This window comes from Stenella coeruleoalba (assembly GCF_951394435.1).
Source record: "Stenella coeruleoalba genome assembly, chromosome: 5".
Taxonomy (NCBI): domain Eukaryota; kingdom Metazoa; phylum Chordata; class Mammalia; order Artiodactyla; family Delphinidae; genus Stenella; species Stenella coeruleoalba.
Window position 1 is genome coordinate 60,599,245 of NC_137150.1, and position 27,240 is coordinate 60,626,484.

The window sequence follows — 27,240 nt, forward strand, 5'->3', positions numbered from 1 at the left end:
ATAGATAGCTAATGGGAAGGAGCCACATAGCACATGGAGATCAGCTCTATGCTTTGTGTCCATCTAGAGGGGTGGGATAGGGAGGGTGGGAGGGAGACACAAGAGGGAGGGGATATGGGGATACATGTATATGTATAGCTGATTCACTTTGTTATACAGCAGAAACTAACACACTATTGTAAAGCAATTATACTCCAGTAAAGAAGTTAAAAAAAAAATTTCCTTGCAGAAGGTTTAATTTTATAACCATGTTTTTGTTTTCTTACTAATGTCAGACCTTAGGAGGAAAAAAAGTCAATGATAAAGTTGTATACATAGCTATAGAGAAGGTATACTTCTAGTTCATTTTTCTTGACTGTTATTACATAATAATTAAAATAATATTAAAGCATAATGAATTATTTTTCTTAGAAGTTTTTTCATGTGTCTTAATATTATTCTACTAGAGTGCCTCCTCTATGTGTGACAGGACAAATGCAGAATTTAGACTTATTCAATCTATTAATGTTTGTATTTCAGAAAACCCGAAAACAATAATTCCTAACATTTGTAAGCTAGCTTTCTTAAGAAATTTTTATGTATTCTCACTTTTTCCATTGTATTATTGAGCTAGCCAAAGAGAGCATCCTGAAACCAATTAATTTACTTTATTACCAACTTATATAGTTGCTCTTTTCAAGATTCTGAAAGATAAAATATATTGTCACTATTATATAGATTGATGTAAACATAGAACATCGTCAAGTTAATTCCTATAAAGTTTTATACATTTGATCTGGTGCTGAGGAAGTTGCATGGAAATACTATGACCCCTGTAGGGACAACTGCCTTTTTACCCCAGTGAAGATCAACTGGCAATGGTTTGACCCAGAATTACCACCTCATATGCACACATTGAGCACTGACTTCTTCTGGTTCCAGGAAGTCTCTACCTCTCTTCTCTCTAGAGCCTTGAACATAGTTCCCAATCCCAGATTCTAGAGCCACTGGTGCTACCACTACCACAGGTAAATATGTTTCAGATATCCCAGATTAGAACTGAAAATATAATTTCACCTAAGAAAGGAAGGTGTTAGGCATTGTACTATTCTTTATATACCCTTGGGTCAAATAGGCTTTTGTGGGCTCTTCTGGGAACCTAACCATATTTATAAAATTGTTCATATGTGAAAGGATGTTTGAGGTCTTAAAAAACTGATTAAGGGAATTTCCTGGCGGTCCAGTGGTTAGGATTCCTCTCTTACTGCCAAGGGCGCAGGTTCAATCCTAGTCAGGGAACTAAGATCCTGCAAGCCACACAGCGCAGCCCAAAAAAAAAAAAAAAAAAAACTGATTAAGAAGCAAATTTCTGACGTACCAAAATTCAGAAATTAGAACTGTCTTTCATTGCACCAGAGAAAATCTTGAATTGGTCAGTGGTTGAATTGACCAATGGTTATTGGTCAATAGTTGAATTGACCAATGGTAATTGGTCAGTAGTTGAATTGACCAATGGTTATTGCCTGACATCAGGAGAATTATCTGGAAAAAAAATTCTTTTTCCAAGCATATTTATTTACTTATCTGTTCTGCTAAAGTTTTGATCTCTAGCTGTGTGCTCTAGTGTAACTGCAATAGAGCAGTAAATAAAACAATGTCTCTAGGGATCTTAGATTCTACTGAGAGAATGGACATAGGGTAAAGTAACAGTGCTGTGAAGTGTTTCCCTGTTTCATGCATAAAGTTGTGTTGTGAATAGTGAGTGGCACAAGTAAAATTTGTACGATATTACCCTGCCCCCATAATATAGCATTATAGGCTTATAAACTGATGAATAATACAACAGACACACAGCAGTTAATATGAGCCAGGGTCTGTTGTAAGTGCTTCATAAATATATTAGCTCATTTAATTTTTATAACAACCCTATACAGTATGATTGTTATTATTGTCCTCATTTTATAGAGGCACAAAGTGAAGTACAAAGAGATTAGGTCCAAGGTCACTAAATGACCTTGGATTAGGATTTAGGCCACAGCAGTTTAACCCTTTACCATCTATGTTCGTAACCATTATACTCTGCTGTCTTTAAAAATTGACACTGTGACAGACTTTCATATCCTTTATGAGATTTTCTTGATGGTTATACCAGTGATCACTTACCTAAAGTAATTTTTAATCTTTTTCACATTCTAGTTTATTTTTCCATATCCCATGCTTAATGGAATAACTGAATAATTATACCATTGCCTCTGTTTCTGAATAAATAAAATATAAAATAAATATAATATAAATTTAATAAAATTTAAAATAAATTGAATCCAGTGTTAGCATTTCTATCAACTCTTAATTCATCTTCAGCATTAGGTTCAGTCTTGTGTAACCAAAAACCAAAATCAGTTATTAAAATATTATTTTAGATCTGCCATCTCCAACTTCTAAAAAACTAAGAATTTAATAGCAAAATTGATGGGTTCCAGTTTATCTCATTTTTAAAAATTATACTAAAATTGCCAATAAATAGTAAAAGGCAGAAAAAAAATAGAATAAAAGCCCTGAAACTCTAAAAACCAGATAGTTTTTGTAGCATTGAGAGTTACATGAATTTGTCTAAGGGCTTAGTAAATCTGATACTACTTTTCTTGTTATTATATGTGTATAGTATATATTATTTTAAAATATTAACTTATTGATCTTTTTTTTTCTTTTTTTTTTCCTTTGTTTTTTTTTAGTATACTGTGTGGAATTTTGTTCCAAAAAATTTATTTGAACAATTCAGAAGAGTGGCAAACTTTTATTTTCTTATTATATTTTTGGTTCAGGTAAGCTTTATCACTTCATAAATTGTTAAGTTTGTAGACATGGGTTCTAAAAATATATCTTCAGGGAAAAGTTATATTGCATTCTAAATCATTTGACTGTGGGACCATTTTTTTTTTTTGCAGAGCTTCCCCATTGTATTCACTGAATACAATGATTTAAACCACATCAAGATGTCTGAAAAATAGCCAGTGAATTTTAAGATTAATTGTATTTTGTTTTATCACTGATTGCTATGGTGCTGATAATCATAATCAAAGCCAAGAAAATAACATCATCCTTTCAGATGTTCTGCCTCGGACATAAATATTTTGGCTTTTAATATACAGCACATGTTTTTGGCACATTTCTGCCTATGGAACCATCTTTGTACAAAGTAAATCTTTCTTTGGCTTTTCTTTTTTTTAATTTAAATTTTACTTTTATTTAAAAATTTTTTTAATTATAATTTTTAAGAATCCCCGTGAATATTGATTTTTCTCCAGGAGACTGTTTTCTTAACCTAAATCTATGTTCATTATAAGCTATTTGACAGTTTCTTGATTTTCACATTGTGCTTTTTTTCCTAATGTCAAAATATCAAGAGAACAGCTTATGAAACTTGAGTATAAATCAGGATTTAAAATAAGTGTCATTTTCTTTTAAAGAGGTTATTCTTTTCTGATAATACCTTGGCAGTGTATTCCAGTGTGGCATTGAATTTTTGTATAAACTCTGAACTTTTCTCTCCATAGAACCTGGGCTTTCAAAAGAAAAAAACTTGTGAAGTAGTCACTGTAAAGCTTGAGGAAACTTTTTTTTTTAATTGCTTTGCTTCATGAACAGAAAAGGAACTTCTGATTTTTTTTCATCAATAGAACTTCAGCTTGGTTTAGTTGGAAAAATGAGAAATTTATACTTACTATGTCCATGTAACATGCATTTGTGAAATTACTAGCTAAGATAAGGAATTCAGCTTGTGTGTGGAGTAGAACAAATTTAATTGGCCTACCCAGAGTAAAGGAATATTAATAAATCGTTAGACCCATGTTCTAAATAACCAGATATAATTACTACAAATATTTCTTTTCCAGCAGTTTATTGAAACCTCAGTTGTATGATTTAGATAATTGCAGCAGCATTTTCCAAGTTGTACCCTTCTGGCTCCGCTAGGTGTAACAAAATCACTTGTAGAAAGAAACCCTTTCCCTAGTCCCATTTCTTGTTTTCTCTCCCTAAGTGGTGAGTTTATGCTGGATCCCAGGGTAAAAACTGACAGACTTTACAGCGTTTCTCAGGATGGGCAAAGAAATGTGAACTGAGATTCTGAGCAGCTATAGCTCCCCTCCAAGGCAAATACCGAGGAAGACCTTAAGTACTCTGTGTTAAGAAAGCAGAGACTGAGTCCACCCTAGCAGTATTTGTGGGTATGCAATAGATTTAGGTATTCTGCTAACCCCATATAAGAGCCATCAAAGTGAACTTGTGAAACTGTGAACTAAACTACACTCACTGCGTAGTCTCTCTCTCATGTTATTTTTTCATCTGGACCATGATACATGTTTTGTATAATGTTTTCAGATTTCCCAATAATTATGAGGTTCTAGATGTTATTACAGTATACACAATATGTGTACAATATAAAATATACTCTGCCTTCTCTGTTTTTTAATCCAGCTTATGATTGATACACCTACCAGTCCAATTACCAGTGGACTCCCGTTATTCTTTGTGATAACAGTAACAGCCATAAAGCAGGTATGAAATACTTCATATTGTTATTTTTCTCCCAAGTCATTCAGAAGTTGCTTAATATTTCCACTCCAAAGTAAGATTTATTGTTGTGAAAATAATTTTCATAACAAGAAATTTATTTGATTCTGCCTATGGTAAAATTAAACTGAATTAAGCCATCGTTATCAGGTACCTGGTGACTGATGGGATGATTACAATTGTTAAAATATGTCGTTCCTTTGATACACCTAGGGAGCATCCAAAAACAAGCATTTTATATGTACAAACCAATTCATATATGAAACAGATTAATTATTATAATCATCTTTGCAGAGTTTGGTCGTATTTAAAGGAAATACAGTTCAAAGGGGATATGTTTATAAGGAGCAGAACATGTACTTCTGGCACGAACATTTCTGAATAAGAATTGTACAGTGCTTTCCTACTTTTTACAACTTCCTCTGGTGAGGTCGATTTTTATGTAAAATAGTATTCTAGGGGAAATAGCTTCAACCAGATCTTGAATTGATATTAAAATGTAGGTATATTGGGCTTCCCTGGTGGCGCAGTGGTTGGGAGTCTGCCTGCCGATGCAGGGAACACGGGTTCGTGCCCCGGTCTGGGAAGATCCCACGTGCCACGGAGCGGCTGGGCCTGTGAGCCATGGCCGCTGAGCCTGCGCGTCCGGAGCCTGTGCTCCGCAACGGGAGAGGCCACAACAGTGAGAGGCCCGCGTACCGCTAAAAAAAAAAAAAAAAAAAAAAGTAGGTATAGAAGAACAGTATTATTGGATAAACATGACAAGTAAGAAGTTTAAAAATTCCTAGAAATGACATGTTTATATACTACCACTTCTCAAAATATCTTTGAGAAGATACTGGGCCAGAGGCTCAATTATACAGAACTGAACCCTTCTTCCTGAAAGGGAGTTAATTTGAATTTTCTTGTGTCAGTATGATAAATACTCATTATATAAGATTTAGGGATAAGGTGGAAATTGACATGGAAACAAAATTGGAAAACATTTTATAATTCTGAGATGTAGTATATTTATTACTTACATGATATGGGTATGGGGAGTCTGTAGATTAACAGTTGCATTATTTATCTAGTGTGTCAGAATATCATGCTACCGTTCTAAGTTTGATTTCCCTATATTCAGTGTTCTGTTGGAGATGAGAATTCGTGTAAGTCAGTAAGCATCCATATCACTTAATGCATATTTACTTGGCTTTGTAGATGTCATTTATTTTATCAAAGTAACACACATTTGTCCCTTGGACCTCTTTTCTATATATAGTTTCCTTTTTGGTGATTTCTTCCAATCTAGTGGCTTAAGGTACCATTTATATGTTGATGGGTCTCAAATTTACATGTATCCTGAAACTATGCTCTGAACTCCAGACACACATATACAACTCTTTGTGCTTGGAAATACAACTGTTTCCACTTGGATATCTTAGGCTTTTCCTGACCTCTGTGTCACTCTCTTCTTTCCTGCTCTGGTCTTTTTGCTTCATATCATTTTTGCCTACCTATGGTTCTATTGAATAAATGCTTGTTTATTAGTTTGTTTGTCATCTTCATTTGAATGTTTCGTTCTATGAGGGCAGAGACTTTGTTTTATATTACTAGTTTATTACCAGTGACCAGAACAAGGCTGTGCACATATTTGGCCTTCAATAAATATTTGTTTGATAGGTGAATAAATGAATGAATGAATCTCTTGAATATTTTTAAGGCAATGTTAAATGTTGTAATACTTCTTGCCCTGGTTTATACTTTAATATGAATGAAGTTGTTAGATTTTTTTTTTTTAACTTCTTCCAGCTATATTTGCAAATTGTGTTCTCTTTAGTTGTGTAATGCAAGATATAGTGCTCTGTTAAATATCATAATCTTTGTCCTGTATGAGCTTAAAACGTATGAAGTAGAGAAGGTAAGACCAAATACAAAAATAATTATAGTTTAATAAGATCATAGAAAGAGCCAGTGAGCTGTAGGTATTTAGAGAAAGGGTGGAACACTTCATCTGGATAATCAAGGAAGGCTTCATGGAAGAAATATTAGAGATGAGACTTTGGAATATGGATAAAATGATAGTTGGTAAAGAAGGTGAGATAGAAACAAACAACTTGAGCAAAGGCTTAAATGGAAGAAAAGGCAAGACTTATTTTAGGGAATGACATATCTGACTAATGTTTGACCCTGTGTAGGAATGTACTAAAAGATAACATACTGGAAATGGATGTTGGTACTAAATTAAAGAGGCTGGAAGACTCTTTGAGAGTTGTCAGGAGGGGTTTGGACAGGATAGTGAATTAAAACGGTGTTTTGGAAAGCTTAATCTGGCAGTGACATGTAGGATGAATTATAGTTTGTGAACTTGTGTTTAAAAAGATTTTAACTGTATGCCTCCCCAACTGTTTAGAGTTGTTGCTGATATATATTTGGATTTTGGGAGACAAGTGTATCTACACAAAAGAATAATAGTAAGCAAGATATGAAAGGTAATTAGGAATGTAAGAACAACAGAGTCTGAAGAATCAAGGGAAACAACATTTTCCAGGGTAGGAAACATCAAGAAATGGTCTCTAGAGTTTTCAATTGAAAAATCAGAAATTATGTTAGCACTTGAAATCCCTGCACTATAAAATCGCTGTGTAACTGCTAAAAACAAAGCAAAACAAAACAGATTTTTAAAAAATCAAAATAAAACCCTAAGTAGATCTGCTTATGACTGCTCTTGTGAAAAAGCAGTCTATTTTGTATCATAGATTGTATGTAATGATACTTTTTCATTTGTACTTGTAAGCCAAAGATTTCTAATACATTTTTGTTTTAGTTTAAATTTGTCAATGGAAGTAAATGGAATGATAACTTCAGAAAAAGATAATTTTAAAATTATTGCTTTATTGATGTCATCTGACTATAAAAGTATGCTTTTTGACAGTTTCAGGAAAGGTATTTTGACTCTCAATTAAATTCCTCTAAAATTGACATACCACATCTTAAATTGAGCCAGCATAATTTGTGTCTTAAAAATGCTTTCCCAAAAGGATTCTCCCTGAAAAACATAGACCTTCAGAGCAATCTTTAGTATTTGTTTTATATTTTATAATGTTGTAATAGTTTTAGGTAATAGATGCACATATTTTTTAAAAATGGAAACAGTATAAAATAACATATAGGGACTTCCCTGGTGGTCCAGCAGTTTAGACTGTGTGCACCCAATGCAGGGGGCCTGGGTTCAGTCCCTGGTCAGGGGACTAGATCCCACATGCCACAACTAAAGATCCTGCATGCTGCAACGAAGATCCCACATGCCGCAACTAAGACCCAGCACAGCCAAATAATTTTTTTTTTAACATCTGTATTGGAGTATAATTGCTTTACAATGGTGTGTTAGTTTCTGCTTTATAATGAAGTGAATCAGCTATACATATACATATATCCCCATATCTCCTCCTTCTTGTGTCTCCCTCCCTCCCACCCTCCCTATCCCACCCCTCTACTCTAGGTGGTCACAAAGCACCGAGCTGCTTTTTACTTTTGGTAGTGTATATATGTCCATGCCACTCTCTCACTTCATCCCAGCTTACCCTTCCCCCTCCCTGTGTCCTCAAGTCCATTCTCTATGTCTGCGTCTTTATTCCTGTCCTCCCCTTAGGTTCTTCAGAACCTTTTTTTTTAATTTCTTTTTTTAGATTCCACATGTATGTAGCATACGGTATTTGTTTTTTTTCTTCCTGACTTACTTCACTCTGTATGGCAGACTCTAGGTCCATCCACCTCACTACCAATAACTCAATTTCATTTTTTTATGGTTGAGTACTATTCCATTGTATATATGTGCCACATCTTCTTTATCCATTCATCTGTCAATGGACAGTTAGGTTGCTTCCATGTCCTGGCTATTGTAAACCAAATAAATAAATTAATTAATTAAATAACATATAGTAAAAGTCTCTTATGCTCCTATCCCTTAGTCTCCTAGTTCTCCTCCCCTGAGGGAGCCATTATTTGTACATTAGTCCAGGTATCTATACAAAGTGTTCACATTAGTAAGCATATTTTTCACAAATGATAGCATAGACTACAACACATTCTGTACCTTACTTTTATCACTTAATGTTACTTCTTAGATATCATTCCATTATCTATACTTGTGCTATACCTCTGAGTGCTTGAATTTCCTCTAAAATAGCATAAGTCTTTTCCAGTGGATAAGGCTCCACGCTCCCAATGCAGGGGCCCTGGTTTTGATCCCTGGTCAGGGAACTAGATACCACATGCATGCCACAACTAAGGAGCCCACAAGCCACAACTAAGGAGCCCTCCTGCCACAACTAAGACTCAGTGCAAGCAAATAAAAAATAAATATTTTTTAAAAATTACCACTCTTTAACATTTAATCAAAGGATTCTTTGTGAAATGCTTATGTTTCCCCTTTTTTATATATATTTATTTATTTATTTTTAGCTGCATTGGGTCTTTGTTGCTGTGCGCAGGCTTTCTCTAGTTGCGGTGAGCGGGGGCTACTCTTCGTTGCAGAGCGTGGGCTTCTCATTGAGGTGACTTCTCTTGTTGCAGAGCACAGGCTCTAGGTGCACAGGCTTCAGCAATTGTGGCTCGTGGGCTCAGTAGTTGTGGCTCGCGGGCTCTAGAGCGCAGGCTCAGTAGTTGTGGCACACGAGGTTAGTTGCTCCACGGCATGTGGGATCTTCCCAGACCAGGGCTTGAACCTGTGTCCCCTGCATTGGCAGGCAGATTCTTAACCACTGCACCACCAGAGAAGTCCCTAAATTTCAGAACTTTTTGAAGACACAGGGGTAGAAGAAATCTGGTAATGAGAAAGTGAACGGTGCAAAAAAAGCCCATTAAGGTGACATAGAAGGAGCCTCCTGTAAGGAAACTGAGGAGTAATTAGAGAGATAGTATGAAAACCAGGAACATGTATGTGATGAAAACCAAGAGAAAAGAGTGTTTCTAGTAGTGATGAATGTCAAATACCTGAGTCAGGTAGCCTAACATAATTCTAATGAATGAAATGTTTGGGGGAAATTTTTATGTTTCTTTTTCTCATTTGATAAAAAGTATCTTCTAATACTAAGAGGGGCATTTTTTATTCTTTTGATGTTTACAGGGATATGAAGATTGGTTAAGACATAACTCAGATAATGAAGTAAATGGAGCTCCTGTTTATGTTGTTCGAAGTGGTGGCCTTGTAAAAACTAGATCAAAAAACATTCGGGTATGCACTTAGTAAATAATAGAAATCAATAATATTTTGAAATCACAAATTCTCTGATTGTTTTAGTTAAAAGTCTGCTTTCCTACATTAAAATATTATGATAGACCACTTGTTTAGAACTCAATAAAATTTAGTCTTTGCCTTTTAAAATCTGTATATCCACTTTTCCCCAAAATTCTTCATAGGTGGGTGATATTGTTCGAGTAGCCAAAGATGAAATTTTCCCTGCAGATTTGGTGCTTCTGTCCTCAGATCGACTTGATGGTTCTTGTCACGTTACAACTGCTAGCTTGGATGGAGAAACTAACCTGAAGGTTTGTACATGCTTATGTTTGAGTGTCGCTCTTGGTGAACAAAATGTCTTTGGATTATAGTAATACTTTCCTTTGGTTAAGGTAATAAAGTTTGACCTGATAAAGGAGAAATGTTTTAAATTACTGAAACTTTTTAAAAGTTAAGTTTTTTTTAAAGAAATAATGTTATTATACATTTACTTCAAGGGGAGCCTCACGTAATTTAGTCAAGTTTAAGAAAAGTGAAAAGTGTTTTTAGGAAAAAAATAATCTTCTAATACATTGGTGCTTTTTTAGATACGGGACACATTTACATTTTTCTCAGTTTTCAAAGTATTAATACAATCAAGGATTTTATTTGATACACTTTTTTCCCCCTATTAAATTTTTTATAATAAACTTAGAGCAGTAATGATTGTTAACACAGACTTAAATTTCCTGGTATGCAAATGTCCTCTGTAGACAGGTAATCACAGTAGCTCCTTTTACTACTTGTTATTTTACATTCTTCTTTCTCTTCTGCCATCTAGCTAAGTGATCTCAGCTACAGAATGCTGTGATTTCATATGTAAAAGAGGTTTGAAATAAATGTTATCTAAAGTTCCATGTAGATCTCAAAACTGTGATTTAATTTTTCTTTTTTTCAGACCCATGTGGCAGTTCCAGAAACAGCAGTATTACAGACAGTTGCCAATTTGGACACTCTTATAGCTGTGATAGAATGTCAGCAACCAGAAGCAGACTTGTACAGGTATGGTGTGATAATCACCATGCTCATTTTAAGTTCTGTTTACAGATTTCATTTTTACAATGATAAACGTTCACTGAGATAGCTAATTGACATTATTGGGGGGAGCAAGGTGGGAGATCAGTTAAAGGGGAAAAAAGCTAAAAGCAGAATTTGCCAGAATTCTAAGCCAAAGTATTAATTCAAAAGCCATGCTTTTAGTCACATGTTCTTTCCTATTACCTTCTACTTTGGTATGAATTGGCTTTATAACAATAGCAATAAACTTTATAACTATAATAGTAGTTACAACAGAAATAAGATTATTTCCTTAGAAGAAAATAATCTAATGGTGTGCGTGTGTGAGTGCGTGTGTATATATGTGCTCCATGAAGGCAAGGGCCATGTCTTTATGTTCAATAGGAACTAACTACTTTTAACATTACAATTTACTAAATATTAATACAGTGTAAGTCATCTTTCAGTGAGTGCTGTGCTAATTATTGTGGTCTATGGAATGGAAACAACTTTTTATTATTAAAGACTTCCATGAGAAACTACTCATTTTTACTCAATAACTGGTGATAGAATATAAATTATAACCACATTGTAAAAATTACCCTCAGCTTCTTGTCATATTCTCCATCTCCATTTGTTGGTTGAAATGTTTTAAAATCTTATCACTAGTCATTGGATTTTTCAGATGTCTTACATATCTTTATTCTGGATCCATATATTTATAATGGAGTTTTCTCTATGTGATATTATAAAAATCTTGCATTTTCATCAAAGTCAAATATGAATACAATATGGAGTTTTCCAATTAACTGTAAAAATTTGGAGTTCTATGCTTTAAGAGCATTTAAATTATAAGATAGATTTAACTGTGAAGAATTTAGTACTTTAAGAGTTCTCTATTGCTGTTATTTCCAAGTCTCAGACAAGGGTGAATTATTAAAAGATTAGTATTAAAAACTAGAAAATGATGCAGCATTAAGAAAGCATAAGATTAATATGAGATCAAATGTAACTAATGCTTTCGTGGGTGGTTTTACGTTATTTGGAAAATGGGGAGAAAGTTTAAAAATATTTTTGTTAAATAAGAAATAATTCACTGTTGAATATAAGGTATTCCTCTTTATTTTCTCTTTTCCTCTTCCTTACTGAAAGTATATGGGTTTTTTTAAAATACAAATGTAATTACTACAGAAGACTTTTGTAATAGAAAAATAACTCATAATTAATTATGCCACTACTTTAAAATTTTTATTGCTGTTTTTATTCATTCATTCAACAAATTATTGTTGAGCACCTTTGTGCTCATTATGATAAGTGATAAATAAGATTAATAAGCACAGTTTCCATCCTTGAGGAACTCACAGCTGTAAAGATATTTTATATATCTCTAACTGTATTTTTTCAGTTTACTGTACCATACTATATGCTATTTATAAGGGAAATATTGATGTTTAAAATTTTTAATGTCCAAGTAGGAGGAATGGTTAAATGGCTTTATGGTATAGATGTAAGATGAATTAGGTAGGTAATAAAAATGATGCTTTCAAAGAATTTAATGACATAGCAACATACTGAAATACAATGTTGAATAAAATGTTATAGAGCTGTAGTCTCATATCCCAATTATATAAAAAGAAATATGTATGTATGTGTATTTGATAGGTAGTTAGGTAGTTAGATAGAAAAAATAAATAGGTATAGAGAGAAAGAAGAACCTAGAGGAATTACATGTCAGAATGTTAGTACTTATTTCTTGGTGGTACGATTTCAGCTGCTTTTTAATCACCTTTTTTGTTCTCCATATTTTCTAATATTTCTTGAAAGAATATGGATTGCCTTTGTGGTTTTTTTAAAGTATTTTCCATCTTACTACACAGTATTCTTAATGATCTTTTTTAATGGCTGCATAATAGTCTAAGTAAACGTACTAGAACCTAACGGTTCCCCAGTCTTTCCATACTTAACTCTTCCATTGTTTTGCTATTAGAAGTATTGCATGACACCTTATTACATATAAGTTCACCAACTCAGAATCCAGTAGTTAGATAGTTCATCATTCCCTCCTCTTTGATACAACTTGTTCACTTGGCTTCCAAGACATCTCCCTCTCTTGATTTTCCTCTTACTTCAGTAGTCCCTCCTTCTCAATCTCTTTGGCTGATTTCTCCTCTTCTCTATGACTTCTTGATGTTAGAGTGCCCCAGGACTATCCTCAGTCCTCTTCCCTCCTCTATCTATACCTTTCATTATCTGAACTCACTCTTTGTGATCTCATCCTGGCTGATGGCTTTCAAAACCATCTATATGCTGATGACTCCAAATTTATATCTCAATCCCAGATTTCTTCCCTAGTCTTCAGATTCTTATATCCAACTTCCTGTTCCGCAATTCCACTTGGATATTTAGTAAAAAATATCAAATTAATCACGTTGAAAACTGAATTCCTGATCTTTCCTCCAGAAGTTTTTATGCTAATGGCCATTCCCATTTCAGCTGATGACAGTCCATCTTTTCAGTTGTTCTGGCCAGAAATCTTGGAGTCAGCCATGACTCCTTCATCCCCTCTCTGCTCACCTCTTCTCACCTTCTCTGCCACATCTCATCCCAATCCATCAGAATATCATATTGGTTTACTTTCAAAATACATCCAAAACCTGACCATCTTTCACCCCCTTCTCTGCTACTCAATTGATCCAAACCAGCATTATCTTCTGCTTGGATTACTGCTATCAAAGGCTTCCTTACTGGTTTTTCTGCTTTTACTCTTCTTTCCCTTGCAGTCTGTCTGTTCTCACAAAAGCAGCCAGAGTCATCCTTTTAAAATGTAAGTCAGATCATAGCATTCCTCTGCCCAAACCTTACAATGGCTTTTCTGTCTCACTCATATCTTTATAATGATCTAACTGATTGCCTCCATCCCCAACTGATCTCTGATCTAATTTTTGATCCTTCTCCCTCGTGCCTCACCCTCGAGCTACACTGGCCTCCTTATTTTCCCTTGAAAATGCCATATCCACTTCTACCTTTTCACTAGCTGTTCTTTATCTAACTCCTTTACCACCTTCTAGTCTTCGCTTAAAATCACCTCTTCAGTGAGGCCTACTTTGACTATTTAATACTGTGACTTAATCCTTCTTACCCTCTCCTGCTTTTTTTTAATAGCACATAATACCTTCTAGTATGCTATGTAATGTACTTATTTATTATGTTTGTTGCTTATTATCTCCTTCTCCAACTAAATTGTAAACTCAAGGACAGACATCTTTGTGTGTTTTGTTCACTGATGTATCCCAAGCACCTAGAACAGATCTGGCATATAGGAGGCCTTACTACATGTTTGTTGACAGTTGAAAAGAATAAATATCTTTATGGACTTAATTTTATGCACTTAAGTTTTTCCTTTTATTGAATTCTGTGATATATGCAACTAAGATTTGTGTGTGTTACAATTCACTTAACTATTGAATTGAAATACCTAGAACAGAATAGACACTCAATAAATATCTGTTGAATGAGTAAATGAATGATAAGAGTTCCACAGTATTACTTAATCAAAGGATTTGAGAACATTTTTATTGCCCATTTATTCATCATATATTGAGTGCCTCCAATAACTGAGGCATAGTGCTAGATACTGGGAATGCAGCAGTAAGGAAACAGTGATAGCTCCTGACTCCTAGAGTTAATAATCTAATACTAGATTATTCCCTAAGAACAGACAGAGCTGCAAAAGTGGAATTATTAGATTAAAACCCTAATCGAATTTGGCCTTTATTAAACCTACTGACACATTACTTTCCAAAAACATTGGATTAATTTTTATTGCTATGAGCTAAGTATAAGTTTATGAGGCTTATTATTGTTTCAAAATGTTACAAGTATTAAGTTTTGTTTTTCGTGCTTTTTAAAATTTATTTATTTATTTTTGGCTGTGTTGGGGCTTCGTTGCTGTGCGCGGGCTTTCTCTAGTTGCAGTGAGTGCGGGCTGCTCTTCGTTGCAGTGTGTGGGCTTCTCATTACGATGGCTTCTCTTGTTGCGAAGCACAGGCCCTAGGTGCACAGGCTTCAGTAGTTGTGGCGCACAGGCTTAGTTGCTCTGCAGCATGTGGGATCTTCCTGGACCAGGGCTCAAACCCGTGTCCCCTGCATTGGCAGGCAGATTCTTAACCACTGTGCCACCAGGGAAGTCCCTAGTATTAAGTATTATAGTTTTAAAATTTTTGCTGATTTTGTAGATAATAGTTTTATAGTTTTAAAACTAGTTTTAATTTATTGTTTTACTAAAAAGGCTGAGCAGGGAGTTCCCCGGCAGTCCAGCGGTTAGGACTTGGCGCTTTCACTCCCGGGGTCTGAGTTCAGTCGCTGGTTGGGGAACTAAGATCCTGCAAGCCATGCAGCACGGCCAAGAAAAAAAAGGAAGGAAAGAAAAAAAAGAAAAGCTGAACATTTTTCTGTGTTTATTAACTTTTCTCCTTTGGATATTGTCAGTTCCTTCCCAGTTACCTATTAGTTAACAGTGGTTACATTATTTCCCTTTTTATTTTTCTTTAAATAAATTTATTTACTTACTTAATTTTGGCTGTATTGGGTCTTTGTTGCTGCACATGGGCTTTTCTCTAGTTGCGGCGAGCGAGGGCTATTCTTCGTTGTGGTGCACGGGCTTCTCATTGTGGTGGCTTCTCTTGTTGCAGAGCACGGGCTCTAGGTGCACGGGCTTCAGTAGTTGTGGCTGGCGGGCTCTAGAGCACAGGCTCAGTAGTTGTGGCCCACAGGCTCTAGAGCGTAGGCTCAGTAGTTGTGGTGCACGGGCTAAGTTGCTCTGCCGCATGTGGAATCTTCCCGGACCAGGGCTCAAACCCTTGTCCCCTGCATTGGCAAGTGGATTCTTAACCACTGCGCCACCAGGGAAGTCCACATTATTTCCTTTTAGAAAACTTTAACAACTTATTGAGGAGAGGCTAGAGTACGGTTAAGAAATTATCTCTGCCCAACCACTGGAAGAAATAAAAACTAGGAGAGTCTTCTGTTTAGGTACAGCCTCTAGCAGGTGCCTATTTCACAGTATTCTCCATAGTCTCTTTCCTTGGCTCCTTTGCTCTTTTTGTTCTTTTTTTTTAATTCTTTCTATTCTCTTTATTTTTTGTAGACTCCAACTCATCAGTTCTACTTCTGGGAATTTTTCCTAACAAAATAATGATATTCTGCTTTTAGAAATATATCTTGGGCTTCCCTGGTTGCGCAATGGTTGAGAGTCTGCCTGCTGATGCAGGGGACACGGGTTCGTGCCCCAGTCTGGGAAGATCCCACATGCCGCGGAGCGGCTAGGCCCTTGAGCCATGGCCGCTGAGCCTGCGCGTCCAGATCCTGTGCTCCGTAACGGGAGAGGCCACAACAGAGAGAGGCCCACATACTGCAAAAAAAAAAAAAAAAGATATCTTAATGCAAATGTGAAAAGATATGTACACTGGCTTGTTTGGGGCTGTATTGTTTAGACTATCCATAAGTTGGGAAAAAACCTAAGCTTCTGTCAGTAGTGAATTACTTAAATAAATTATGCAGTGACCCCAAAATACAATGCTATGTGTGGCCATTAAAAGTAATGATGTGGATCTGTTTTTTTGTTTTGTTTTTTTTTTTTTTTTTTTGCGGTACACGGGCCTCTCACTGTTGTGGCCTCTCCCGTTGCGGAGCGCAGGCTCAGTGGCCATGGCTCAACGGGCCTAACCGCTCCACGGCATGTGGGGTCTTCCCGGACCGGGGCACGAACCCATGTCCCCTGCATCAGCAGGCGGACTCTCAACCACTGCGCCACCAGGGAAGCCCTGGATCTGTATTTTTCACAGGACATGTTAAGTGGGGAGAAAATATTACCAACAGTATTTATGATATGATCCCATTTTTGTTTTTAAGATACATACATATTTATATGTGCATGGAAAAAAAGCCTGGAAAACATACCTCAAAATATTAATAATGTTTTATTTGAGTAGTGGGGTTACTGATGATTGTTGTTTCCTTTTTGTCGTCTTTTTACATCGTCTGAATCATTTTATAAAGTATGTGTATTTGAGTGTATTCAGTCTTTATAATCAGTAAAGAATAATAAAGCTCTTTTCCATTTTGAAACAAATCATAGTGTGGGTTTGGAGAAAGGACTATGGAAAGTGCAGAATGAGTTAATCCAGCATGGTACTGGCATGAACAAATACAAGAAGTGCTTTTGAATCAAGGATAACGGGACAGATAAAATGAAGGAGAACAGGTCTCTTGTTGCCATTTGGCTCAGGAAAATCGAAAGACTGACCACACATTATCTCTGAACAGGGTCTAGGAGTCACCAGCTGAATTGGCTCTTTGAATCTAAATCCAAAGTTTGAGGCTCAAACCAGAGCTACATAAAATTCCGTTAAGTAGAGATAATTAAAAATCAGTACTTCCCTGGCGGTCCAGTGGTTAAGACTCCATGCTTTCACTGCAGGGGGCATGGGTTCGATCCCTGGTTGGGGAACTAAGATCCCCCATGCCACGCGGCACAGCAAAAAAAAAAAAAAAAAAAGCAGGGCTTCCCTGGTGGCACAGTGCCGATGCAGGGGACACAGGTTCATGCCCCGGTCTGGGAAGATCCCACATGCTGCGGAGCGGCTAGGTCCGTGAGCCATGGCCGCTGAGCCTGCGTGTCCGGAGCCTGTGCTCCGCAACGGGAGAGACCACAACAGTGAGAGGCCTGCGTACCGCAAAAAAAAAAAAAAAAAAAAAAAAAAAGCAGTGCTTCTCCCTGATACAGGAGGCTGAAGGAAGAAGTAGTAAGAGATTAGCAAGAAATAATGAATCCAAAGTCTACAAGGGGTGAAGCATCTGTAACCTGGAAACAGGAGGGATAACAGGGGACATTTGGAAAGTCATGCTTAATACTTCTTTGCATAGTTAAATGATTAACGTGAGGCTCTGCCCAGAATTTGCTTCAACTCAGAATTTACCTCTCACTATTATAGAAAGTAATTTTTCACTTGAGTTGACTTTGTGCTATGGAGCTGTTTTGGTAGTGGAAATTGGAACTAAAAGGCCAGGCTATGAAAATTCATTATAACAACAGGCCACTCACTCTAAATTTCAGGAAACCAAAAGTTAAAGAAGCTCTGGAGGTCACTAATAGTTTTTTTACTTACTACTCTACCCTCCACACGTAATTCACACATAGTAGTTTGCTCAGTGAATATTTGTTGGATAAATGAGTGCATGAATAAGTATGTGAATGAGTGAATGAATGATTCTGGTTACCGGAGTCTTTATTTAGTAAACTGTGATAAAAATGTATGAGCATTCATTGTTGGCTAAATAATATATGCATCTCTGTGTAGCAATTATAAAGTCTCATCATGACCAAACTGATAATCATAATAATATATTACATTTGCATTGCCATTTTGAAAACATTTTTTCATTCATTAGTTTGCTTATAGCTGGAGTAGAGATGGCAAGAATTTTTTTTTTTTTTAAAGACAATACTTTCTTGTCACCATTTGGAACACCTGGCGCCCCCAGCCTGCTCTTAATCATCAGAATACTTAATTTATAGTCAAATGTCAAGTCATCTTTGAGCCTGTGTCCTTATCCCCAGCCAGGAGCCTGTGTCCTCTATCACCAGGCCCAACGTATTCCTTGAGTGTCAGAGTTGTGGGTAACTGCATAAAAGCTACAGTATCCCACCTTAGAAGGGTGCAGAGATGGGACGGAGAGGGCAGAGTGGCAAGTTGAAGAAAGCCATAGGCAAAGTCCAATCAGTAGTCATTAGAGGGCAAGAAAAGCCCAGGATGTCAGTAATCACAGGGGAAAGGAAATGTTGAGTACAAAATCTGAAGGAGAATGAAGGGTGGGAGAGGCCTGAGCCCAGAGGCAGTCTTGATCCAGAAGAGGTCAGCCTGAGTCAGGAACCCTGGAGGCTGTGAAGCAAAGGGCAGTGGATTAGGGGACTCAGATATCACAGAAGAGTTCGACAAGCTGGTACCCATTGGAGAAGGTGACAACACTGCCCATGACATGTAGCAGCAGCAGGAACAGAGTGAGGTTTCTCTAATGCATGGGCCCAAAGACTTTAAGTAGCAAGTTGACGAGGGTCATGTACAGAACGCTGCCAGCAGCCCCATGTAGACGTAGTACAGGATCCCCAAGTCTAGATGCAGGCCAAGAATTGGGCAGAAGGCTTGGGTACCAAAAAGGTCGTGTTGCCAAAGTTGGCGAAATAGACCATGAGGAGAAGTAGTGTGAGGCAGCTGTGGGCAGCAGCAGCAGCTTATAGCGCCGGTGCAGATTCAGTACATCATCTGCGAAGCCCAGGAAGATTATGCAGCAGATGGCAAGGAGCACACTTCATAGTGAGGGAAGGCTTTACACTGCTCCTCCACAAAACAGTTCAGGAAAGGGAAAGGGGTGAAGCAGAAGAGGATGGTAAGACAAACAGCACCCCTGATCGCTCCTTGGGACTCTAAGAATATTAATTTTTTAAAGCTTAATGACTGATTTACCTTTGTAATTTCTAACATGAATATTGGACCATTCATATATGCAAAAGGTTGGTTTTGTTTCATATCTAAGAATAGTGCCAGAACTGTCTTAAAATTTTCCACCCATTGATGTCATAAGTAATGTATCATTCATTAGTTTTTTTGTAACATAGTGAATTCTTTGATAGATTCATGGGACGAATGATAATAACTCAACAAATGGAAGAAATTGTAAGGTAAGAATAAATTTGTATTATCCAATCGCTTATAAGTAAGAATTGTTTGGGGGAGGGACTAAAATCAAGTATATCCATATCAAGTATATCCATATCCCATATCATGGGAAAGGGTTAATTTAAAAACATTTAGCATTTCATCTTCTAGTAATTTCTAGCAGCAGCAGATGAGATGAGGATGAAGCAAATGCCAGGAAATGACATCAAAAACATTTAGTAAGATTATTTGTGTACTCATATTTCTTTGTCTGATATATTGGGTAGTAACATAAAGGAATCATAGTGGTCCCTATCCAGATCCTTACACATCTAAACGTACCACCACATAAGTCTCTAATACAAAAAATGTCTTATGTAATGTTTAACAAATAAAAATATTATGGTCTTCTTCACTTCAAGATCATTCCTTACAAACTAGAGTATTTATTGGCCAGTAACTTCTTATATACTCTTCTGATTGGTTATTTGGTTGGTTGGTTGTTTTGATTTGTTTTCCCTCAATAATTCAGGTTAATTTCTGGTACCTACATGAAAGGCTTTGGCTCATTTCAAAGATTTTCTGATAGGGTGAGATTACATTGTTACTCATGACCACAAAGCTGAATTTAGAAAAAACCTTGGAATCAGCCCTTGAACTTCTAGTTAACTTAGCACTCCACCTCTTTCTGGAGACGTTCAATTTATACTGACTGCATGAAATAAGTCACTGACATAAAGAGTTGAGAATTTTTAAAAATGAAATCCTCAAGACAAGCTACCAGAAATATGCATCAGCATGGATTCGCACTTTTAATAAAAGTCAATACAGGAGCACGTTCAATAAACTGTAACAAGGTCTTTTTAAGTGTAGGACCCCTGCTGAATAACAGTGACTGGGTTTTATTTTGATTTCTACAGTGACATATTGGGATGCATGTGTGGATACGTAGTATGGATTGCATTAAGATATTGTGGCTGGTAAAGGAAAAGATCAATTATGTTACCTTAGCAGGTAGAATGGTTTTTAAAAAAAAAAAGAGCCATGTTCTTTGCTAAAGCAACCAGAGTGAACTGATGAATTATCTTTTAATTTGAAGCTTTCTATCATTATATCCCAATTTTATATGCCAACATGAGCTCAAAGTTTTTCTATTCATTGCTGGAACCAAAACCAAGTAGAAAAGAGCTATAATATGGCTCCTGAATAATTGATTTTGGAATATCCATTCAGGGTGCTCCAGATACGACTATATAATAAAACCATACTTGTTAACCATAGCCCAAACACCTGGCCCCCCACCGACTGTGTTCATTGGATTATTTTTTTTACAGTGTTTAGGTTTGCAGACCTCTTCAGAATTGGTTCAGATTCTGTTTGATTTGGATAACTGTGTATGTATATTTCAGAAAAGCCTTATGATAAGGAATATCAACAAAATCAAGGCTTTTTTACTTATCCATACCAGAGTCTTATCATTTGCTATCACTAAGAAAATACAATTTTCCTTTCTAGTTATTTCTTCTCGTTTTATATCTCCTTTATGGAGAGAAATTCAAACAGCAAGAAGACCTGTGCTCCAAGAAGTATGCAATGCAAGTAGTCAAGTTGTAGTGTTGATCTTGCCTAGAAAAAGTACTAACTCACTTACTATGTTATCTTCTATAACCTAGTATAATTTTAATTGTGCAGAACTCATGCAGTTATATACAAATCATACTACAATTTGTTTATTTTGCATTTTATTCTTCACACAACCTGTTTACACTGCATTTTAATTCTGTATTTTCCCTTTGAAAAATGTTAATTGATTTTGCTCAGAATTTTATCTTGTGTAAAACATTTTAAAATCATTGCTTAATTTTTGGTTTTGTTGAGTTTTATGTTTAAACTTCTGAAACAAGTGGCTTTGTGATTTTATCTGCAGGCATAGTCTTATTTCTGAGCCATTGATCTTAAAATGACTGAAATGCTAAGGCAGATATTTGTTGTTATGGTAACTAGCAGCATGATTGACCTCGACAGCTTTACAGTAGCAGAGATTTTGGTTTTATATGAAAGCATTGTTATAAGTATAGCTGAAGTACCTTCTGTCTGTTAAAGATGCCATTTTAAAATTTAATTGAAATTTTAATATATTCAATGATTTTGGTTATTTTTTCCCTAGACCTCTGGGGCCAGAGAGTCTCTTGCTTCGTGGAGCCAGATTAAAAAACACAAAAGAAATTTTTGGTTTGTATATATTGAAAATTTTAAATTATAGATTCGTTTTGATGCTTTATATGAAGTATTTTTAAAAGCACAGTATTTGTGGTCTTTTGGTTAGATAATGTATTGTCTATGATAATTTTCTTTCAAAGATTGTATTAATATAATTTTGTGTTATATTTTTTGTTAATTCCTATTTTTGAGTAATAGGTTAGAACCTTGCTCTTATATTTTCTTCGTGAATACTCCATGCTAAGATAATTCTGGCACTTCTGTTAATGGTGTTGAGAACTATATACTCTGACACCTTGGTGCAGTAAACCACTTGTATAAAATTCCATTATGATTATTCGTAGATTGGATTGTTAAAACTGCTGACTCATTTGTTCATCTGTTTATTCATTCAATGAATTCTTATTGATCTGTGACTATATAACAGATACTGTTGGAACATACACTGACTGGATCAAAAGGATGAATAAATAGTGCTCTTGCATTGTCGAGCTAAACTAATTCATTATGCTCTGAGTCAACTCTAGGTAAATTGTGAAGTCAGTGATAACCTGTAGCTGTCAACTGGCTCCTCGCCTTTCAGGAATGGCCCGTCATATTCTGGCCAGCTTGTGTTATTCACTGAATATTTACAGCTTTTGAGCTCTTCTTCCTCAGTCTCTTCTTTCCTGTTAACTGTACTGTATCTTATCTCTCAGTATTAGGCTCTCTGATAAAGAATTCCATATATTTTTAAAAAAGGAATATAACTAGTATGGCAAAAATGTGGAGAAACTGGAACCCTCATACATTGCTGGTGGGAGTGTAGAATGTTGCAGCTGCTGTGGAAAATAGTTTGGCAATTCCTCAATAAGTTAAACATAGAATTACTGTATCACTCAGCAATTCTGCTTCTAGCTATATACCCTAAAGAATTGAAGAAGACAGGTGCTCAAACAAAGGCTTGTATGAGAATGTTCATAGCAGCACTGTTCACAATAGCCAAAGGGTAGAAACTGCCCAAATGTCTACCAACTAATGAATGGATAAACAAAGTGTAGGATATCCAAGTAATGGAATATTATTCATCCATAAGAAATGAAGTACTGATATATGCTACAACATATATAAACTTTGAAAACATTATGCTTAGTGAACGAAGTCAAACACAAAAGGCCACATATTGTATGATTCCATTTATACTTAAAATACCCAAAACAGGCAAATTCATAGAGACAGAAAGTAGATTAGTGGTTCCCAGCATCTGGGGAGTGGAGGGGAATTGGGAATGATTGTTTAATGGGTACAGGATTTTTTTGGCGGGGGGGCGGGTGATGAAATATTCTCAACTTAGATAGGATGGTTGCACAACATTGTGAATGTAACTAAGTGCCACTGAATTGTATTAAAAAGGCAAACTGTATGTTATGTGTATTTTACCACAATTTTAAAAAGGGGACCATAGTAAAGTTTTAATGGCAGAAGCCAGAGAAAACCTCCAGGGCTTTTAGGCCCTCTCCTGTAATGCTGTATTTTAACACCTCTCTAGCAGTAACACCTTTCACACTCAATTTAGGAAACGTGTATTTGAATGCCTTTAAATGGGTCTGCTATTGTTTTCCTCAGCACCACCTCTCTGTGTTGTACCATTTTGTCTCATTTCTCACATTTCTATAATTTTGGTGCCCTTAATCCCTGCCTTGGAAGGATAATTCCAATAGTGAAAATTCCAATTATTGATCGTCTTTCTGTTTCTAGGCATTTTGCTAATCTGCCACACAACTCTCATACCAGTTTTATTAGGTATTTTTCCCATTTAAAGATGGGGAAATTGAGACTCAGAAAGATTAGATAACTTACTCAAGGTCACAGAACTGATAAGTGGCAGAGCTAGCCTTCAAACCAAGCTCTAACTCCAAAGTTTTTAAATAAGACTGGTCCTACCCCAGTTTTAGTCCCCTTATTACTGTCATTCTCATCTCAGTCATTCACGTAGGCACATATTTTTAAAATAGCACTTTCCTTGTGTTTATTTCATTTACTCTGACATTCCATATTATCTTTCCAGTGCTTATGAGATTATGTCTAGACTCCAGATTCTGGCATTCAAGGTCTTTCAAACTGACGCCAGTCCATTGTTACAGCCTAACAGAAAGCGCTTTTCTATTTGTCTTTGTTAACACTGTTTGCTCTGTCTGTAATGGCCTTCCCTGCCTTCTTTATCTTTCCGAATTCTTTCCTCCATCAATTCCAACTCAAATAATACCTCTTTCATTCAGATATCCCAGTTATAATTCAGGAACAGAACCCACATGCTTTCCTCATTCAACCGGTTGAATGACTGGAATTTCCCAAAATTGCACTTGGAAAGCCTTTTAAAAAAAACTCCAGAAAGACTTAAAGGAAAGCCAAATTCTGACAACTCTCAGATGATAAGTTTCTTAGATTTTCTTTCGTGCTAGTGAGTACATTTCTTTTGTGAAACATGGTAGAGGATTATCTTAAGACTGTTTGTTTTGCAGGTGTTGCTGTGTATACTGGAATGGAAACTAAGATGGCATTAAATTACAAGAGCAAATCACAGAAACGATCTGCAGTAGAAAAGTAAGAAAACTATTTTCATTTATTTACACATAAATAGGACTTTTAAAAAATTAATTTATTTTCTTGCACTGGGTCTTAGTTGAAGCACGCAGGTCCTTAGTTGTCGCTTGAGGGCTCCTTCGTTGCAACATGTGAACTCTTAGTTGTGGCATGCATGTGGGATCTAGTTCCCTGACCAGGGATCAAACCCAGGCCCCCTGCATTGGGAGCGCAGAGTCTTAACCACTGAGCTACCATGGAAGTCCCAATATTACTATTGCTATGTATATTATTCTATATGTAGAAAATATGTATATAAAAATATATATTTCAAGTCAACAAACGATGGTATCCTTGAAGATAGGGATGGTTTCTCATTTTTATTTATTTAATTTTAATTTATTGAAATATAGTTGACGTAAAATATTATGTTAGTTTCAGGTGTAGTACATAGTGATTTGACATTTGCATACATTATGAAATGTTGACCACAGTAAGTCTAGTAATTGTCTGGCCCCATACAAAGTTATTGCAATAATATTGACCATATTCCTTATGCTGTATATTACATTCTCATGGCTTACTTATTTTATAACCCAAGATTTATACCTCTTAATCCCTTTCGCCTATTTTACCCATCCCCCCAATACCAGCAAGCAACCACCCATTTGTATCTATGAGTCTGTTTTCATTTTGTTTTGTTTTTTAATTTTTTAAATTTTTATTTATTTATTTTTTTGATGTGGACCATTTTTGAAAGTCTTTATTGAATTCGTTACAATGTTGCTTCTGTTTTATGTTTTTGGATTTTTTAAGGCATGTGGGATCTTAGCGTCCCAACCAGGGACTGTGTGTGTGTTCTTAGCTCCCTGACCAGGGATCGAACCCACACCCCCTGCATTGGAAAGCAGAGTCTTAACCACTGGACCACCAGGGAAGTCCCTGTTTTGTTATTCTAGATTCCACATATAAGTGAGATCATACGGTATTTGTCTTTTTCTGTCTGACTTAGCATAATAACCTCTAGATTCATCCATGTTGTCACAGATGGCAAGATTTCAATTTTTTCCCCCCCAAAGAAAAGACTTTTGGGAGTCTCCCTGCCTAATGGGAGACTTAGGTAGGTTTATTGGCTGAGGGGAAGTACCAACATAGAGGGTGTACCAGTGAGCTACTGCCACCAAATTGCTGCATCATAAACTGTCCTACAACTCATTCACTTCCATTCATTGTCACAGATGAGTGGATTGGCTGAGGGTCAGCTGAGCTCTGCTGAGAGGAGCTGGGATGACTCAGCGTTGCCTCTCACGTCTCTCTTCTTCCTGGGACACGCTAATGCAGAAATGTGCTCTTCTTTTTTTTTTTAAACAAAATTATTTATTTATTTATTTTTGGCTGCATTGGGTCTTCGTTGCTGTGTGCAGGCTTTCTCTAGTTGTGGCTCGCGGGCTCTAGAGCGCAGGCTCAGTAGTTGTGGCACATGTGGGCTTAGTTGCTCCGCAGCATGAGGGATCTTCCCAGACCAGGGCTCAAACCCATGTCCCTGCGTTGGCAGGTGGATTCTTAACCACTGCACCACCAGAGAAGCCCACTATAAGCATTTTGAACAGTAGTTAACTATAGTAAATATGCTTGTAATCTTATGTATCTGTTCTTTTATTTCTAGTAAACGGATTGAATTGAATGGTCATTTCTTAAAAACATAGACTGTGTCCTTTAAATAGCTACCGTTATATCTTATATATTGATATTTAGTATCTTATTTAATACCAATGTTAATTTCCAAACAAATGAGTATAGTAACATATAATTGATACATTTTATATTCTCTTTCTTCATTTCAGGTCAATGAATACATTTTTGATAATTTATCTAATAATTCTTATTTCTGAAGCCATCATCAGTACTATCTTGAAATATACATGGCAAGCTGAAGAAAAATGGGATGAACCTTGGTATAACCAAAAAACAGAACATCAAAGAAATAGTAGTAAGGTACTTCATGGTGTTCTTGACTCTGTTACAAAGAAAATTTTATTCTTTGGAAATTTTATTTCTTTTAATGCTTTGGTAGTGACTTCTGATAGGAGTGACCACTGTCATCCCTAAAACTATCACTATTGAAGGGTGACAAAAGGTTATTGCACGTGAAGAGTAGCCAGCATGTTTGTACTGGTATGCTTTTTACATTTTACAGCATAAGCAGTTATATTCCCTATGGCATGACTTGAATAATTAAAAGAGATCACAGACATTTAAGTCATCTGTATTGGCATTCCACTTCAGTAATACAAATTGAAATTTTTATTCTACTTACTGTATGTAAATAGAATTTTCACTTCTATCAGAATAATTCAAGGAGTCTTACTGTCAATATATTGGTGGTATAAATACGAATTATGTCATAAAAAGTTTTAAACTGAGTAAATATGGACTACCAGGAGAAGTTAACGTGCAGTTTTGGTAAATTGTTCTCCAAATTTCACTTTAGATTAAAGTGCAAATATTGGAAGATAAGTTTGAATGTCAAGAGACCAAAAAGCAGATAATCACAGGAACATATTTTCAGTATCATTTACAATTAGGTATTTTATCTTTTACAGAACATATTTTAAAATGTGGAACTGCTATGCCATTGAAGTAGGCTATTCCTGTGTAATCTGTAATTGAGAGTTTTAATTTCTAGCAGTTCTAGCCTAGCAATTATTTTACATTTTTAAAATTACCGTCAGTTTTTAGTTATCTGTGATTTTGATGTGTAGAAATAGAATGGTAAGTATGCTACAGAGGTTCTAATTATAATTTTGTCATAAGTAATTTCAGTCACACCAGGCTTTTCTGGTAGCTTCTAAAAAGTAACAAATTAAGTAATTTGGTTCTAACCTTTCTTCTTTTAATTTGTTCAAGATTCTAATGAGCAATAAAATAACCAAAGGAAAT

At 35.9% G+C, this 27,240-nt stretch overlaps 1 protein-coding gene across 4 annotated transcripts in view; it reads left to right on the forward strand.

Moving 5' to 3' along the window:
• The window catches only part of ATP11B (ATPase phospholipid transporting 11B (putative)), a 122,064-nt gene that overhangs the window by 26,898 nt on the left and 67,926 nt on the right, over positions 1-27,240 (forward strand). For 2 of the 4 annotated variants that reach the window (XM_079923278.1, XM_079923276.1), the window contains exons 3-12: positions 948-1,007; positions 2,712-2,801; positions 4,456-4,536; positions 9,659-9,766; positions 9,952-10,080; positions 10,707-10,810; positions 19,494-19,541; positions 21,686-21,750; positions 24,240-24,321; positions 26,145-26,295. In XM_079923278.1, coding sequence (XP_079779404.1) covers positions 948-1,007; positions 2,712-2,801; positions 4,456-4,536; positions 9,659-9,766; positions 9,952-10,080; positions 10,707-10,810; positions 19,494-19,541; positions 21,686-21,750; positions 24,240-24,321; positions 26,145-26,295 — 918 coding nt within the window. The remainder of the gene's footprint in view (positions 1-947; positions 1,008-2,711; positions 2,802-4,455; positions 4,537-9,658; positions 9,767-9,951; positions 10,081-10,706; positions 10,811-19,493; positions 19,542-21,685; positions 21,751-24,239; positions 24,322-26,144; positions 26,296-27,240) is intronic. The other 2 variants (XM_079923277.1, XM_079923279.1) reach the window with 1 other exon arrangement.